This window comes from Sipha flava, unplaced genomic scaffold (genome assembly GCF_003268045.1).
Source record: "Sipha flava isolate LNK unplaced genomic scaffold, YSA_version1 112_pilon_pilon, whole genome shotgun sequence".
In the NCBI taxonomy this organism is placed as follows: domain Eukaryota; kingdom Metazoa; phylum Arthropoda; class Insecta; order Hemiptera; family Aphididae; genus Sipha; species Sipha flava.
This window is the reverse complement of record NW_020271731.1, coordinates 349,661-369,821: the sequence shown is the minus strand read 5'-3', so window position 1 is coordinate 369,821 and position 20,161 is coordinate 349,661. Positions and strand designations below refer to the sequence as shown.

At 25.7% G+C, this 20,161-nt stretch overlaps 1 protein-coding gene across 5 annotated transcripts in view; it reads left to right on the top strand.

Annotated features, from left to right (window-relative positions):
- LOC112689440 overlaps positions 1 to 20,161 on the top strand; it is a 132,017-nt gene that overhangs the window by 85,831 nt on the left and 26,025 nt on the right. For all 5 annotated transcript variants that reach the window (XR_003149127.1, XM_025563161.1, XM_025563169.1 and 2 more), the window contains one exon: positions 3,643 to 3,854. Coding sequence is in view for 4 of the 5 variants with exons in the window: in XM_025563161.1 (XP_025418946.1) it covers positions 3,643 to 3,854 (212 nt within the window). In the remaining variant the exon portion in view is untranslated. The remainder of the gene's footprint in view (positions 1 to 3,642; positions 3,855 to 20,161) is intronic.

Below are 20,161 nucleotides of genomic sequence, written 5' to 3'. Positions count from 1 at the left end.
ATATATATATATATATATATATATATATATATATATATATATGAACACACACTTGCTCACCTAACCGATACACTAGCAGTATTTGGTCGGCGAACCTGTCCAATTTCTGTTGAGTGCTCTAATACCATAACAATGCACAATGCAATAATCGGTCTGTGTTGTTACACTGTGGACGTATATAAAATATTTTAAGAGTCCGGGCCTGTGTTATAATAATTTAAGCCCTCGGTCCTCAGGCGCGGATACAGCCTACCATAACGGGAGGGGTGGATTATAAATAAGTATACTCTTTGAGTCGGTTGGGGCTGGCCGGCTGACGATTGTCACAATAATATTGTTCTTATCAACTATTCATTAATTTATATTATAAAAATAAAAAACGGAAATCTGTGATAAAAACAATACATTAGAATATTATTACGCAATTTAATAGTACATCAAATTATATTAACACATTTTGATACGATCAATGAGTGGGGGGTCACCTCTACTCCTACCTCTCTTGGATCTGCGCCTGTCAATCCTATTAGTTGATCTCCCGTGATTTTACATCATTTCTGCTATTATTTATTATTTATATATTATTTCCGCATACGATGTATGTTAAAAACAAGCGCAGTTTAAACATAGCCTAATAAACGCGTTGAGTTTCGTTATTATCGCGTTCCAGTTGTCGCAATTTAATCATTATTTTCGTTTTGACGTGTTGTTTTCTATTTAAATTTATATTAAACCATTGCATTAAAACATTCCCGAGACCGTATTATAATAGGAATCATTTAATACTTGTCTTATCATTAATAATAATTTGTGATGTCTCTGGCACGCCCATAGCAGTATAATAATTTGATAACTACGTGATATTTTCTTATATGGGCATAATAAAAAGAATATGGCAAATGAAAATATGACTTAAAAATGAAACCTAGTAGCATAATCATAGCAACTCTGATTCGCATGTAATGCTGATGGAATAGTTTGGTCCAGAAATAGTCACGATATCATAACTGGAATTTCAACAAGAAAAACTCCTTTGGTTAATTCAGAATATTGATTTTATCTAAGCACAACTCGAACTTAAAGTACCCGAAGACTGCAAGAAAGAGTATAAAGAATGTGATGGATTTGAAACCCAGTTTTTTTTATATTCGATCTCATATAAAAGAATTTTTGAATGTCAATACGTTGAATATGAATAATTCATTGTAAAATATGTCAACCACTCTATCCTGTGTTGAGTTACCAAATATAGAATCATTCAGGATTATAGTTTTATTCAGGACTAACCTTTTTCTAATTGTTTTCGTGCCATAATATATGATAGTAGTTTTACAGTTACCCATGAATTACATTATCAATAATCTTTTATAACTGCTTTAGGTGAATTAAAACAGTTCATATGACAGACTCCAATTACAAGGTAGCAGTAGAGCGTCTTAAGCAACGTTAACAACACACACACACATACATACAATCGTTATAATAATTTACGCTCTAAGTCAGGGATTCTCAACCAGAGGGTCACGACCTCTTTGGGTGTCACCAACAGTTTTTTTTAAGGCCGCATCATGTGAAAAAAAAATTATTTTAAATTAACAACAGCAAAAGAGTCATTCAATTTTAAAAATATTAAAATTTACATAATTTTTATTTTTTTTTCCTATTAATTAACGCCAATCGGCTTTTATAATATACTTTTTTTTGTAAAATGTACATACAAATAAATACAATAATAAAATTTTGTAAAAATATTCAATGCTTACATTACAAAAGGGTCGGTAGACATCTTGGTGGCATTATAGGGAGTCGCGAAGTCAAAAAGGTTGAGAACTGCTGCTCTAGGTTGGATTATTTATTAACTTAGATGTGATTTTAAATTATATTTTATTAGTATAGTGCATATGTCATACGCAGGGACTATAAACGAAACCGAAAAAGACCATTACAGTAATCGGTTAACCTTTAAAATTTAGGAACCGTAACTGGAACCTGAACCTTTATTTCCAAAAATGAAAAACCTTAATTATATAAGGGTTAATTTAGGTAAATTATTTAGAATAGTAAAAATTATTATTATTTTGCTTTGAAAAGTGTTATGCATACATCATGTGTAATTTTTTTTTTCGATTTTAGCCAACTAATACCATGGAAAATATTAATGCCTCCTATTATATATATAATTCAATGTATCAATTTCTAAATTTATTTTATTTAGAATACAGATAATATAAATAAAATACAAATCGGATGAAAATATATAATTATAATACGGATATGTTATTCTGCATTGTAAAATTAAAAATTGTAGGAAAAACCATTTTATATGACATTGCCGACCAGCGGTGATCTGGCCCGGCGACGTGGAAGTCAGCAACAGAGATGTTGTTATTGTTTTATTCAGTGTTTTGTAAATTATTATAGCATATTATTATTTTTGGTCTATCCTCTAAGACGGTGATTATAGTAATTTGTTTTATGTGATTTATATTTTGTGCGGTTTTATGTAAGTCTATACAAATTTTACAATATACCCAGCTACAACCATAGCCAGTATCAACTTTGTTTCTTAATTAAAATTAAATTTTAAATCAAGAATATTTATTTCATAATATTACAGATATTACAAAATATTGTATAATCCAAAGTTGGAATAAAATAGCTTAATGTAACTTAAAGCAATATTTACAATATATAATATAGGATAACTTTTATTATTCTATTATTATATAGATACCTAAATATGCTGAGATATATATATATATATATATATATATATATATATATATATATATATAATTATAATTATTTTTTAACTATTTATAATACTTTCTATCTACATAAAATAATTACAATTTAAACAAGATTAAATAATTTATTTCTGACTATTTTTTTAATAAATATTTAATAATCAGAATTAACCGAAATAAATTGGTTCTAGAACCTTAAAAAATTAGTTGAATAACCGAAACCGGAATTAGAACTGAAAAATTCAATAGGTTCCAGTCCCTGGTTATATGTTCTAAAAAAGTGTGGTTTAATATAGCCAGATAAGAGTGATGAGTTTCATTAGTATTGTATATCTGCAGTTATTACAATTTAATTATTATTTTATTTCAAGTAATTTATTTAAATATAAATATGTATCAAATGATCACATTAAATAATATAATCTGTTAATATTATGATTATCTTGAAACACAAGCAATTAAATAAAATGAAAAACATCTTACTATCAGATATTAATAATTATTACGTTATATTTTCCAAAAAATAATAGCAAATCCTTAATTCATACATTTAAATAACTTTAAAAGTACTGATCCAAAATTTTGATGTAATAAATTAAAATTGAAAAAATAAAAAAAATAAAACAAATTTGTATTTCCGTTTGAAAAACAACAGTTCATACATCGATTTCGCTACATGATGATACTTCTTAAGAAAAACTGAAAATAATATATAGAAAAATACTACTATAAATACTAGTATTATACTAGACATGTATTATAAACCAGAATTTGAAAAAAAAAAATGCGTAGTTTAAGTATAAAAATTGGTTAGCGTACTTAAAAATCAACCTGTACAATATTATAATCAAACAGTACCGACAATAATGAAGTGTACAATTAAATCATGTTGCAGGTCCTATTGTGATACGAACCGAAGAGGCATTTATCGTAATATGTGTGATGATACTGTGGGTAGCGGCCATCGCGTTGTTTTTCAACCGGTGGGGAAAAATTCGCATGCTTGAACCATACCAGCCTAAATTTCACGAGGAAGAGCACCGTCCAAGCTGTCCCATGGTCGAGTTGGCTAGCGCTTCAGGAATCGGTCACAGCATAACCGGAGGGGTAAGTGCTGTTGCAATAATGAATTTACTTTTTAGGAATATTAGATAGTAGAGGGTTAGAGAGTATGCCCCCATGGGGTTTTTATCCACTAGGTTGTACGCAGTTAAAATAATAACGAATACATTTCAACAACAATGCGTCTTAACTTAAGACTCTTAAGACGCTCTAGCGATATCTCAAAAAATATTAAAATAATTATATTTTCGAGTTATAAAAAGGTAAAAAAAAAATTTAAAAAAAAAAAGGTAAAATAAATATAATGGATCCAACTTTCATAAAAAAAAATAAAAAATATTGTAAAATGTTAAATAAAAAATGTAAATGTAATAGATTGGCGTATACGTTTTTCGGTTCCAGCGTCAATATCAAAATCGAAATGCAATTGAAATTAATTAAATGTCGAACATTATATTCCATAACAATTTATAATTAACAATAAAAGTTGTTATTAGTTTTGTTAATCCATATATATAAATTAGCTACTATTTTGAAACACAAAATGTTATAATATTTGATGCTTAGTGGCTAAATATAATTCTATGTCTAATAATTTTTATGAAAATAGTTATGTTTCTTTTAGATATAGAATAATTTATCCGTCTCAATTGGAAGAAGAATAATGTATAGTTACCTAACATTTTTAATACTTCCAGTATATTGGCTCTGTGACTTAGTTTTTGAATTATTAAAAACAAACGCATCGTAATAGCCAGCTAGCAAAAACTTTTGTCTTAATTTTTATCTACTCATAAAATATTTAATTCATATACCGTAGTAACAAAAATGATTATAATTGTTCTTATAATTTGTAATATTGATTAAATCGTCGATATTAGATCTTCGGTTGAAATTTGAATGTGACCCATTTACAGTAACATACATTTAAATATCCATATATTAATAATAACTGATTATAAACAATTCTTCACATCATATATACCTATAAATTATAATCAAAGTTGTATAATATTTTTTTTGAGAAAATGTTGTAGATTATTGAAACTGTACGTCATTGCTTCAAATCACGTACTATTTCAAATCTGTTCGTATTTAAGCAATCAGCACAATTTTTTTTCATAACTTTTAATTTATACATTTTTATTGCATTAATATGCAGATAATGAATATAGTAATAATTAGTAGTAAATTATTTACTTAATATTTTGGTATTTATACATTTGGTAAGAAAGTTAAATATTTCCAATTGTCTTAATTATATAAATTTAACTATACTAGAATTATAATTTGAACATTGGTATTTTTAATTTCTTATATGAATCCAATATAAAATTTTAATAAGTACTATTTTAATAAAATAAAAGGTAAATATTTATAGGATATAATATACATATATTAGGGTGGTCCTTATTGTATATATGAGAAAATTAGTTTTCAATTTTTGATCGGGCTACACTCAGAATTTATTCAAAACTATAAAAAATTTACTTGTGTTAAGTTTCATAAAATTGGTTCACCCTATAAGGATCCTCACATGAGTTAAAGTTTAAAAAGGGTTCTTTTTTCGATTTTTTGCTATTTTGGTCTTAAATATTTATAATAAGCAAAAATTGCTTAGAACAAAATATATTTTAATTTAAATTTCCTATAAAAATTGTATCTTATATTTTTTTCGTTTAACAATCCAATCTACTCAAAAATGAAAAAACTCATATTTAGTGAACTGTTTTATATTTTTTGTTTGTATCTTATATTTTGTATTATCAAAATCAACTATATTGCTATATAAAATCATGTCTAGTAACGTTTAAGTAGTAGATAGTACTACAATAAATGTTAAATTATATTTATGAAGTGTACTGATTGCCAGTATTTGAACTTTAACCCCACTGAGGGCCCTTTTAGGATTAACCAATTTTTATGAAACTTAAGACAAGTTATTTTTTTTATAGTTTTGAGCAAATTTTAGGGGTAGCCTAATTAAATAAAAAAAAAAAAATAACGACCACTCTAATATATATATATATATATATATTATAAGATGGGAGATATAGAAACATAATGGAAGATACAATTATGAATCAATTTATCCATATAATTTTTAGTACTAAGTTGTAATTTAAACTTATTTTGTAGACTTATTCAAAAATGTATCATACAAAGTTTCCTCTTACACTTTCATAATATCATTTAACATCGAAACAAATCGATTAAATTTAAAATAATTTAACAAATTCCAAAACTTTCTTAATTTTATTATCTCTCCGCTCAATTACATTTAAAACATAAAAAATAGTATAAGTATTTTATTATTAAGAATCTCGAATTGACAGTACAATATTTTAAAAGGAAAACATTTAACTTTTAATTTTAATGGTGTTAAAATGTTTACAACAAATGTATGTACTCACTTTTGATATAATAAACTGTTCATGATATTAATCACAAAATAGCAAATAGTAGTATATATTTTATAGTTTAATATTTCATATTTTGGGTATTTAAAAAAAATACTGATTCCTTCAATCGTGACATTTTTATTAAAGAAAACTGAACTCGTTTAAAACAACTGATAGCATTCGTTCAAAAACGCATTAACCATAATGGATGGATGAGGTTAATGACAACAAAAGAGTGTCATTTGATGGATGTGCTTTCTCCTGTGACAGGTCTTCAGCTCCCACGGAACTGGCATCGCAGATTATTACTTTATAGTCGAAGGATGTTATAAAGGCTTAAGTTTCGTACGAGAGTCGCAATCATTAGCGAACAATACACAACCTCATATAATACTTATTCATATCAGTAGCTACGTTTTGTGCATAGCTAATGTTTTATTATGTTAATATTTTTTTATTCCATAATGTATTGTGTTGAACAAGGTGAACATTCTATGTACCTATCTTTGAGCCTACATCACGAGTCGTCTAAAGTGCCCCAATTCCTTTATTATTGATTGATGCTCGAAAAGCATGGGTGTTTCTGGTCTCAATAACATTTTTTTGGCAAGTAGTGTGTAAGGTTCGATGGATACTAGTGAGTAAGTGAGTTGGTTTTATATTTCATTCAATTATAAATCGTCATTTTTATTTAGTTTCAATGATACATTTACTTTTTTCCATGATCTACGTAATTCTTCAATAAAGTGAAGAAATGATTTTTTACTATATACATCACATAATTTCTTATTCTAAACTAGATAATTTTGATAATTTTAATTAGCTTATCATACTTGAAAATTCTTAATAATTATGTGGCAATATGATAGTATATAAAATGTACATCTTAGTTATTAAACGAAATCGTTATTTTTACAAAATGTTGTTCATTATATAAATTGAAGATTTATCAACCATATAATATTATCACAATGGTATTATATCTCTGGATAAAATAATGAAATTGATAAATTTCAAATCAAAGTTCTTTTTTTGCTCATATCGAGTATGGGCTTTTAGGTGTACTGGAAAAAGTGCAATTTTGCATCGACGAAGAAATTGAAAAAATGTTATGTGGAGTGTGCTGAGTAGTATACCTACTAAAGACTATATATCTTTTCGCCGTATATATAGCGGTGTATTTATGCGTATGTCGAAAACGTATCACTACTCTAGTGATGTCAAGTAGTACTATACTTCTTACAATACCCATGTGGGGTAAAAAGTAGCTATCTTATATACGAGTGGACTTTATGGTAGAGAAACCATAGAGAATTTATCGGAAAAGTATAAAAAAAAAAAAAAAAAAAAAAATGAAAATAAAAAGCGAAGACATTTTCCAAAATAAAACTGAAGGTGTTTCACGGTATGTTGTTTGAAAAGCACGGTTAGCGATAGACGATATCATGTATTGATGTGATCTGTACGTAAGTACGTACGCGGTACTATGAGGTCGTATTAGATTTCAAATTTGTCGAGCATACAACTACTGCTGCGCGACTGCTTGAGTGCTTATTTGTGTATTTCGTACAGTTCATTTAAGGAACACATGTGTAATCTACAGCCCGTTTCTGGAAGTGGGATAAGGTTTCGATGTACCTATGTATAGTATGTCTATTTATATGGTATGTATATGCATACATTTTCTCAAAATAAAACTAATTTCAAAATCACGACCATTCATGAATGCTTTGAATAAGAAACCAACATATGCACGAGAGAGAGAGAAAGAGAGAAAAACATGAACGGATCGAGTTATCGAACCAAACTGTATATAGTATACGCCAATGTATACAGAGTGATCTTGAACACCAAAAATGTACAATAGTTGTGACAATATAGATATAATTTTGAAAAAAAAACCGATTTTGGTTTGAGGTTATAATACAAATTTGAAACCTTTAATGATTTATATTATTTTCTTAATAAAAATAATATTAAATAATCTAAATTTTTTTTTATAATTGCATTTATTATTTTATTATTGAAGTTCAATTATTATCAATTATTTACAGTTATTTAAAATTATATTGAGCTTATAGTATACAAAATCGAATTTTTTCGCTATCATTAGAACATGTGATTTTAAATATGTGTAACGAGTAGAAAACGTATACATTGATAGAACAATAAGCTGGAAGGGGTAAAAAACAATTTTTTCAAAAGTTATAAACATTATGAACGGTATCTGTATATTTGTAAAATAATAGTTTTTTAAAATTTGATTATTTAATCAGAAACATTTAAATTAATCAACCGAAAAAATTACTGTATAAAGTTAAACGAATAATAACAATTACATTTTTCTCCTTAATATTTTCATATTTTCCGATTATCGATGCCATTAATGCTCAGAAAATTGAAAAATACTCTCTAAATATGACGTTTTGGTGCGTGAGGAGGATATTTTGAACGGCGTCCAAAATAAGCGAGAACCCAGTTGTACTTACTGATAAGCCCAAATTTCCCGTATCTAATCAGATATGATTAATTAAAGGGTTGAATGTTCGGACGCACTACTTTAAGTGCAATACGGATGCAAAGTACAAACAAGCACGATCGACATGTGTCGCGTCTTACGACACAACAAGATGACACGTACAACACATGCGCATAATCTGTACTATTGCACCCGTCGGAGTGACGTAATCGAGAGGATGGCAAACCGACCACTCTTGGTTAAGTGGTATCATACATGAAAATAAAATATATTTGTAGAAATGTTTCAAATTAAATTTTCTAAGATCAACTCGCGCATATCGTTACACGTTTTCATAATTAGAGGTTTGCAGAAAACTTCGTAAGATTACAAGATTGCAAGATGTTAATCGCCGTTATTATTATAATTTTTTACACGGTTTTTTTTTTTTTTTATATAATAAACATACAACAGCTAGTGATTATTATAATTATTATTTGTACTACTAATTCAAGCGGGTTGTGCAATTGAATGCCGTTTGTATTACTATGTCTGGTAAAATAATACCATCACTGTACTCAGCTTTAAACAATGTTTTTAATTTCTCGTAGAATTGCTGTTGAACAATAACTATATACTAATCAATCGGCATCGTGAATAATTATAAAAATTAAAAATAAGCAATAGATACGTAAACAAATCGTGTTTACACGTGTGTGTATGTGTGTGTGTGTGTGTGTGTGTGTGTGTGTGTGTGTGTTTATTTCGTTACCTAGTTACATTTTTTTTTATTTTCCAGATGTTCGCTTTGAGTTTTATAATGATCCTCCTTACAGTTATAATAATATAAATAATCAAACAAAGATTATCAACCAAATAATATATCTTGTACAAATAGTAGTAATGCTTTCCTTGCGATTTTTATTCATTTTTAATAACCGTCAAGTTCGTTTTTGAGAAGTAGACATCTTTTTGGCTGCATATTTTGTAATTAGGTATTTTTGTCTGATGTCGAGTGGTAGGCAGTAGGCTTCGCACAGCAAACTGTCAACTGGACTTGATTTAAAAGCTCCGATGGACATTCTGATACCAGCATTTTCTACAGTGTTGATTATTTTTAGGGTATATTGATTAGCGAGGCTGTAAATAATTGATCCGTAGTCCAATGTAGATTGTATCAGGGAATTGTGTAGAATTAGAAGTGTTTTGCGGTCTGAACCCTATTTAAAGTGGCTAACCGATTTAATTATATTTAATTTTTTAGATGAAGTTGCTTTCAATTTTTTTATATGTTCTTTCCAGTTGAGTTTATGGTCAAATGTTAATCCTAGAAGGTGAAGGCTTTTTGTATTAGAGAGAGGATTTTCTTGCATTTTTATCTCAGAAACTTAAGTTTTCTTCTGTTGATTGAATAAAATAGATTGGCATTTTGAGGGGGAGAAAATGAATCCTGTCTCTGTGGACCATTTAATGATACTGTCTATTGATTTTTGTATGAATGAGCTAATAGTTTTGATGTTTGATCCTGAGAGATACAGGCTACAGTTATCGGCATATAAAATAGTTTTTACGGGTGATTGTATGTACTTGCTAATATCATTGATGGCTATTAGAAAAAGGGTTAAACTTAATGAGGATTCTTGTGGCAATCCATTTTCTACTTTGATGGTTGATGATAGGGTATGTTGGAAATCAACCTGGAAGGTTCTGTGTGTTACGAAGTTATTTATGAACTTGAGTATTTTTCCTTTAAAATTCCATTTTTGGAGCGTAGAAAGGACCCTATGTATCCATACTATATCATATGCTTTTGCGATATCTAACGATACCATTAATAAATAGTTTTTTTTTTTCGAATGCCTCACATATGTTGATGTGGATTGTTGTCAAAGAATCTAAGGTTGATCGATTTTTGCGGAAACCGAAATGATATGGTGAAAGGAGATTATAAAATTTCTAGATGCCATGTAAGTTTGGAGTTAATCATGCTTTCGAGCGTTTTATTTAGAAGAGATATTGGCCTATAGTTTTCGATTTCAAAAGGGCATTTGCCGGGTTTAGGGATTGTGATTATATGTGATGTTCTCCAATGTTTAGGGAATATTGTATTACTCAGCAAAAGAATAATATCAAATTATTTTTTTAGGAAAATATGTATTTCACATAAGTAATAATATATTATAATTTATAATTTTCAGTTTTCAGTTAATAATAACAATAATAACAAAAATAAAGCAACTTAAATTCATCGGAGGCTTAAAGAAATTCCATAACATAAATTTAAATTACATTACATAGTTGATTGGGCAAAAAGCCAAAAGAAATATTATATGTTTCATATAATTATTTATCAACAAAGACACGAAATATTAAATAAAGTCTCATAAGGTTATAAAATAAAATATAGCCAAATATAATATAACTAATTGTTTATGTCATTAAAAATCTTTTTCATTCCGAAAAATGAATCAAAAAAAATTACGCCTTAGAGACTTCTAAAAACAATTCTCTTAGATTATTAGAATTATTGAACTTATACGTTTTAATGAAATAAGTATATACATTTATAATTCTTTATAGTATGCCCCACGAAGTAAAATAGTTACTTGACATCAGAAGAAATATATTTAGAATATTAAGAGTAATATATTTTTGCAACTCAAATGTAATGAAACATGTAGTTGTGATAATGCAGGCGTAATAATCGTTTTGTTTTTATAACTGAGTATCTAAAAAGTAAAATCATTTTGGTATTAAAAAACATACTTTTATATAATTATATTTATTTAGCTGGTATATGTTATAGACGTCGTAAATTTTTTTATTGATGTCTGGAAATATTCAATTGTAATCAAGTTTAAATTAGATAAATTTATGTTATATTGTATTTTAAAAATTGCATAAACTACAAAAACAATTTTTGTGTGATAATGTGTATGTTTCATTTGAAATAATTTTTTTAGATAATATAAAAAAAAATTATATTAAATACAACTACGCATGATATTTTTATCACCATACTGGACTTAGAACACCTTCTCCTTCTCTTTGGCCGAGAGTAAAAATATTCGAATTTCTTAGCACTTTTGTATTCTTTTAAATGTCCATTTTATTCAATTTTTTCATTTATCTGTTGTTATAAAATGTTATTCTCTTGTACTATGTTACAATTTTCAAGAATTTCACTCGTCATTCGTATTTAGCTAAGAATTATTTTTTCTAGTCATGAAAAAATACTTATCATAATATAATGACATTTGTTCAACATTTTGCATTTCAATTAATTAAAAACCTTAAAATAATTTTGATTATTATTATTGAACTTGAACATTATTTTTTTTCGTACGTTAAAAGTTATTGATTCTATTCCGTCAAGCATCTGTAACCGATAATTTATTTTTTTTAACTTGCTTATAAAAATAAACCTTTTTTGATGACATTATATTATATTTATAATTGATGATTAAAAATAAATGCATATAGTATTAATATGTTTAATTATTTTGTTATACGCATTTAACGTAAATCGTTAATTTATTATATACCTAGCTCGTTACTTTAAGTTTATTTTATTGCTAGATGCATACATTAAATAATATTTTACCACAAATAAATTTTCTTGAAATTTTAATGAATAGATATAAACAACAATATTTAAATCCAAAAACAGACAATCTCTCACTGATTACTTATTATATTGTATTACATCTCTAAATCGTTACGCTATATTTAAATATCGATAAATTTTAACTTTTTATTAAATTAATTTATTTGTCAAATAATTTATTCAAACTAGTTTGAAATTTGATAAACTTGTTCATCGCTGTTAATTTATAAACATTCGTTTAATCCATACACAATAAATACATTAAATACTTTGGCAACGGTCACTTTATTTAATACCAGCTTTTCGTTATTCGTCATCGTCATCAAAAATTTAACATTCTTTCTTTTTCTCTAGTGTACTTACTGTCTACAGTAAAAATAAAAGTTTTGAATACCTACTTGAGATTTTTTCTTATGTGTATATATAACGGAGATTAAACGCTCAAATTTCTTATGCCTAAATCTAACACCAGAATATTAATAAAATTCTCAAACAAAGTCTTAATATTTTTTTAATATTTTTACTTTTGATTATTTGGCTTAGAACTAATGAATAATAAATTACACAGAAATCTGCTTTGAAAAATGTAATCATTTTGATTTGTTGTGTCATCATGAAGAGTTGTGCGCACAGTACAAAGACAGTAAATATATTACGTTGAAAAACGGGAACAGACCTTTCCATTAATTTTAGAAATGGTTTTTATAAACTCATATTTCATATATTTTAGCAGCTACATGATGAATGTTTTGTACAATTTTATCTTAACCTAAAAATGCATGAATTAATTTTTATGATACAACTTTCAGCTAAAATAATTATTTTTAGTTATTAATAGTTATGATATTTGTAACAATAATATGTTGATGAACATGAAAATAAAACAATTTTTTAAATTATATTTATATTTTACCTCGTAAGAGCTTGTTAAGTTTATATATTGACATATTTTCTAGAGTATATCATGAATTAAAATAGTATAACAAACAAAATAAAAATAAATGAACAAATTGAAACAAAACTATTAAATAAATAATAATTGTCTGCAACTTTATAAACTGGTATCATAGCACAGTGTATCGTTAATAATATATTTATATTTATAACTAATATAATATAACAATGTTACCAATATGATACGTGATGAGAATTAATTAGACAGTAAGATAATCACTGTAAATCTGAAATATGATTATTTTAAAAGAATCCCACCAAAGAAACGAATGAAAATATATCAAAACGATTATAATTATTTTGCTGTTTTAAAAATTTAAATATTCCTTAAAGCTTAAAATATAAACTACATAAAATACTTAAATTATTATTATTCATAGTAATAACAATAATTCTAAATATTATTATTAAATTAACAGAATCAAAACTCAAAGTTATACTTACGAGTTTAATTTTTTTTAGCTGTTATAATCGGCATTTCAATTTCAGAATGCTTAACTTAGTTACTAGTTTTATTGGTATTTTTATTTTAATATAAATATTGATTTAAATTAATTATATATTTATTTTTCGCTTTATATTTTTTTAAAACATTTGAGTAAAAATAATAATTAGATAAAATGTTAGTTATAATACAACATTGAACGTCTTTTTGGATCATTATTCTATTTTATTCTACTGTTCTTCTAATATTCTAATTATCTATATATTGTCCAAATGTTAATTTTAAATGTATTTTGTTTAATTATAGCAGTATAAAACTTGATTAGAACTAGTATATGATCAGATTTAATAAGATAAAAACATTTCAACAACAAATACAAAAATAAATCAAAGTAAATATAATGATATTTATTGTCATCAATTGTGGATTTTGTGATCCGACGATCCTGTTATGAACCTTTGTATATTTATAATTAAATTTTTATGAAAATTGATTAGTTAAACAGATTATAAACGATTATAATTAGGCATCACATCACTACAATATATTTTAATTTGTTGTCATTTATTTCATGACATTTATCTTCAGTTTTGATTCTATTAACTTTGTATATAATTGATGATAAATTTTTAGTTCAAAACCGATTGTACTTTACAAATATAATAATACTCTACCTAAGCTTTTATTTATTTTTTTCTATATATAAACTATTTATTTATTAATTTATATAGGTATTAATCATGAATTTTAACCATTGAATACATTTTTATTTTTATTCTTTCTTACTCTTCGAAATGTTTAGAAATGTTTACAAAAAAAAAAAAATAAATAAAAATATTTTTAAAAAAGTAAATTTAAAAATTATTTATCAGAGATTTTCTATATTATAGAGTAAAAAAATTGATATTAAAGTACAAAATAATAACATGGATTTATTTTCGATTTCAATTTTTTTTCCATTTAAATAAAACCGTTGCAATGCTTTCTCAGACATCAATAAAGAAATAATTTTTATTTTTATCTATTTTTGGATTGTCGGAAACGGATGTTTTATATATACTTATATTACAGTTTAATGTAGCTGTGTAAATAGTATTGAGTTTAATGTTTTACGTCAATCGATTAATTTTTAATAGATTAACAACTCTACACATAATGTAGTGCAAATTCGTTCTAATTTTCTTTTGAATTTAAGCATTTTTCGAATAATATAAATATTGAAAATATTCTAAAAATATAATATTTTTATATCATTATTGCTTTAAAACGACCACAGTCTATTATACATAAAAACCTCATAAAATTTATTACAAAGCGATTTTCCATCACTACATAGACATAAAAAAACAATACCCCAGAGTGTATTGTTATAATTATGTTTTTTTTTACCTCTTCACACATTCGACAGAGGAAATTACGTTTTTCGGAATTCATTAAAACGGTCTCTGTGGGGTTCACAGTTCCAATAAAAATCGTTACCATTTCCGAAACTTCTAGTCGACTATTCGACGACGACAGCAGAATTCCTATGATGTGCTTGTACATAGTATTCCCGTGACTACGTATGCACTTGATATTTCACGGTAAATTACGCTCAAACATTCTCGATATTCTCGTGTATACATATTTCCATTACCGGTCGCGATGTCAAAACTCTTCGCCGGAAATAACGAAGCGTGAAATCAACTGGGAAAATAAACAAAGAAAGGTCGAAAATTGCGATTGAGGGGGGAATGGTTTTCGTGTTGTGTACATTTTTCGGAGACCATTATATAGTTTGCCGAGTATTATTTAACTTTAAATAATCTTGGCAAACATCCGGATTTCATAAAGCACACGCAGCTACGTATGCGTTGTTCGGCTGTGAACTCCAATAACAGAATTCCGATCGAGAGTCAATCCGCTCCCCGATCCCGGCGTGATTCGTCGTCCTTCCCATGACGAAGGAAATATTCATTGATTTCATCATACATACAACTTCTACGGAGTACTCACACGTAATCTTCTAGATGATGTGGTTCATTTCGATACCAACGCCCTTGTAATATTCCTTTCAATAGCACCCAGTGGCCATAAAAATAAATTGTAGGGATATGAATGTGAATTATATTTGTTTGCATCCATAAATGGTATAGTATATACGAACGAACTTGTTTGTTTTTAATATATTCTTTAATATTTTTACGTTAAATCACTGACCACATAGACCATCTAGATCTTCTACTCTACTTCTTACATTTAAAATTAATTTTCATTACTCGATCAAAGTAGGACACCAACTAGAACATAGTTTTGGAAACAACGAATATTTTTTTGCACTGTAAAAATTAAAAGTAGTGATAAACTGTTTATATTGAGTTTTTTTTTTTTTCAAAATCTGTTCTAATCGTTTTATTTTATAAAATAACTAAAAATGAATATATGTTTTTGTGTTTTATAATATACGGGCTATGATTTAATAATAATTTTGTAATATTTTACTTCAACACTCTATAAAATCGAGAAATTTAATTTATTTATAAATTAAATGTAATTTTTTTATTTTTTTTTATTGTACTATACGATAGTCAAATACTTAAAATAAGCCATATCATATGATTTGATTAAACTGATGACATTATATTTATTTGCGTTTTTTAAAAATAGACTAACTTGTCCAGTTTTTCTACACGTCACGCAAAATGGTTGCTTATAATAAGGTTAATGATAGGGCATACGGTTTACATAATATTTAAATACCTTACTTTTCTTTATTTTTTTTAATAAAGTCAAATAATAATCAGTTTAGTGAACGCGAGGAGAGTCAGCCAATTCTATAAAAAAAGTAATAAAAATAAATAGGTGTTGACCTAACAGAATAATACGCGGATATTCTAAAAGTACACTTTCAAATCCCTAATATTATTTTCCTACATTCGTTCCCAATTCAATTTCTGTTTGAATTAACAACGATACGTACTGTTATATCATATCAGAGTTTTTACTATGAGACTATTGTACGATTATTTATTGCAAGTGTTTCAATTCCGACGATCAAATCGGAACAATGTCATTTGATAGTATTTTGGTAGTCCACACATTTATTATATTTTTATATTATGAACGTTGACACGGTATTTTTTTTACCCCGAATAACTACTGTAATTCATGTTTAGATTTTCGTCATGGTCGTGTAATGATTTATTCGCAATTATATTATGTGACAGTAACGCCCGTCTAATGGTTTAGATTTTATTTTAACTCGATCGTAATAAATTATACCCGAGCACATTCGCACCGGAAACACAATATCTGATTTATTTTATTCCTGTAACATACGTTCGATTGTGTTATGATAATGATAATTATTATCTCTGAGCTTGAAAATCTAGAAAATTATGTAATTCTTATACCAAATAACCGTCCGTGTGGTTATATTACGAGGAAATTTTAACAAGTCAGTGTTTTTGCACTTGTTTTTACTCTTTGTAATCAACTTCGACGGCAGTGTGGCTGCAGCCACACAATATTGATTTCCAAATGAACTAGATTAAATGGAACAAACTGTAATATCGTTGAATGTGTTATGGTGGCTTTAGATTATTAATTGTGATTTTAACCGACAAAATTCTTAGGACGACGATAAAAATGTAATATCATGACGTTTATAAAATAAAAACAATATATCTTAATTTATTGGTACGTTTTGGCATATCATAATGATTTTGCGAATCGATAAATTTTATTCGGATATTATAACTATCAATATACTATTAAACTGTGTTGTCATTGTCATCGTTAATTTAAACTATGAAATTTGATTTTCATATTTTAATATGATTATAAATAATATGTATATTTTAAACATAAAAGTGTACAAAACACATTTTTGTGTTTTTTAAATACACAATTTTTATGATATTTAATCATTGGTTTTATATTTATGATCAATATTTTAATTTTGTTTGTTTTTCATAAAACATATACCAATATTTTATACATTAAACTATAAAAATGTTACCGAATATATATTTTAATTACTATATACATATAAAAAAAAATACAGTCAGTATGTATTAAATAATTTTATGCTTCATTAAACTTAATTTTAGAAAAAAGTCCAACGTATTTGAATATTTAAACTATACTTTTGGATAGTTTATCAAATTTTATTTATCACAATTTTATCATTTTATAAAATCAAAAGTTCTAATTAATAACCTGCATTATGTGATTAGTTTAAAATGGGAACTTTTAAACCGTTAATTCCCACCTGCATAATCTATACAAGTATTTCAATTTATCGAGTGTTAGTTGATTATTATTTTTCAAACCGTTACATCACATTCATTTCCACACCATATATATGATAAATCTCATAAATATTTACCAGTCCGATCTATAACTGTAAAATATCTCATAAGATCATTGCGTTAATTAATAATATGCTAATGTCCAAGTTAATGCGGTAAACAAAGATTCATAATATGAATCTTTGTTTATATTTATATATATATATATAAATTATATTATATAATATTATTATTATTATAATTAATTAATTATAATAATTATTATTATATTATTATAGTTAATAATTTAATTATATTTCATATTATATATTTATAAAAAATTGAAAAATATTCTGAAGGTGAGGAATAAAATTGTCATGTTCATTCGAATGTAATATAATACGAGAAGAACACAAGTAATTCACTACTTAAAAACGTAAAATGGTTCTGTTCTCCTTTAATGTAATAGAAAATCACGTCACATCCATCCGTATTAAAATACTATTTATACAAAACACTAAGTTTGAATATTTTTGTGTATTTTTAAATTGATTTAAAATCAAATACCTTTCTGTCAAATACATTTGGATGTAAAAATATGATATTTATAATATCGCTTCTCTACGATAATATTGCATATATTTTTAGTAATTATTACCGCGCAATTAAAGTTATGAATGAAAAATAATTATTTGGAAAGCGTATTTTTAATTTATAATTAATTGATCAAACATTTTAAATAAAACTGGGTTTCATTATAATTATAAAAAATAAAAAGTCATTATGGGCTGTTATAATTGTCTGAATTTTATTTTGAATAATAAATTTAATGCATTTTAATGTAAATGATTTACTGAATCCTGATTAGATATTATTACACATTTTTTAATTAGAAATCATAAATAGTTTAACCCATAGTTTTATACATCTGGTGGTTCATTAGCACAATAATACTATTTTATGGAGTAAAGATTAAAAAAATAATTAAAAATATTTGTGTGTAGGTACATGAGAGTTTCTGTACCAAAGTGCACTTGTAAAATACCAAGTATATGGGTATCATTTTATTCAAAAACTTTTTCAAGTAATTATTACTCATATTAAATTAATATTATATATATATATATATAAAATTTATAAATTTAATTCTTTATTTTATTTGTTGGTAAATATAATACAGTTCTGTAATACATTTTGGTTTAGCTATTCTGAAGACGAAAGTATTTGATTAAAATATGTTTAAAATATTAAGTATCCAAACCTATTGTTTTTTTTCCTTGATCTTTATTATGTACAGGCAAATAAAACATTATTTATTAATTACTACACTCAGGACAAAGAATTATAAAATTTGTTACTATGCTTTGTAATTATTATCATAGAAATAAATTCTTTGAATATATAATAAAATTAAAATACTGATAAAAATTGAATATAAAAAATAGTGATGTCATTATATGGATTTTACTCATATTAAATATATTAATACAAATTAGTTTTGTACACAATAAAGATTGAAATCGGAGAAAAAAAGTTAAATACTTTAAAGCTTGTTTATATTTAGTTTCAATTTACTTTCGTTATATTTTAAACAGAATTAACTTATTATTTTCACTATGGGCATTATATATAATTTCGATATTTTTCTTTTTTTATTATAGATTCAATATTTCATAAATATAATATAATTCATTATTTGGTGAACATTTTTATGGGTCAAAAATATAAGTAACATCGATGAATACCAGTATAACACATAGGTCGAATTTTGAATTTTATGACAATTTTAATTTTCGTCTACTAAATTTTTGATAACGAAAAATGCAATACATCCGATTAAAATTCCCAAAAAGGGATGAAAAATCAATATCTTGAAAAATATAATAATTTAGTAGGTACTTAAAGTTAATACATTTTACAAAAATTAGAATTTTTAAAATGTAAGACTTAATTAAGAAAAAGATACTTCTTATTATACTTATTATATTTCTATACTTAAGAATGTATTATTTATATTATGAAAAATTAAGATTTTAACAACAATTGACATTGTTTAATATGTCTTTTAATAAAGGTTATTTTAGAAAATATACAATTTATTTTACTCATGAAATTAGGTAAATGTTTTATTTGTTTTTGTAATAAATGCCTACTGTTAATTTAGGATTTGATTTAATAATATAATACAACTAAAATTTAAAAAAAAAAGGATTAA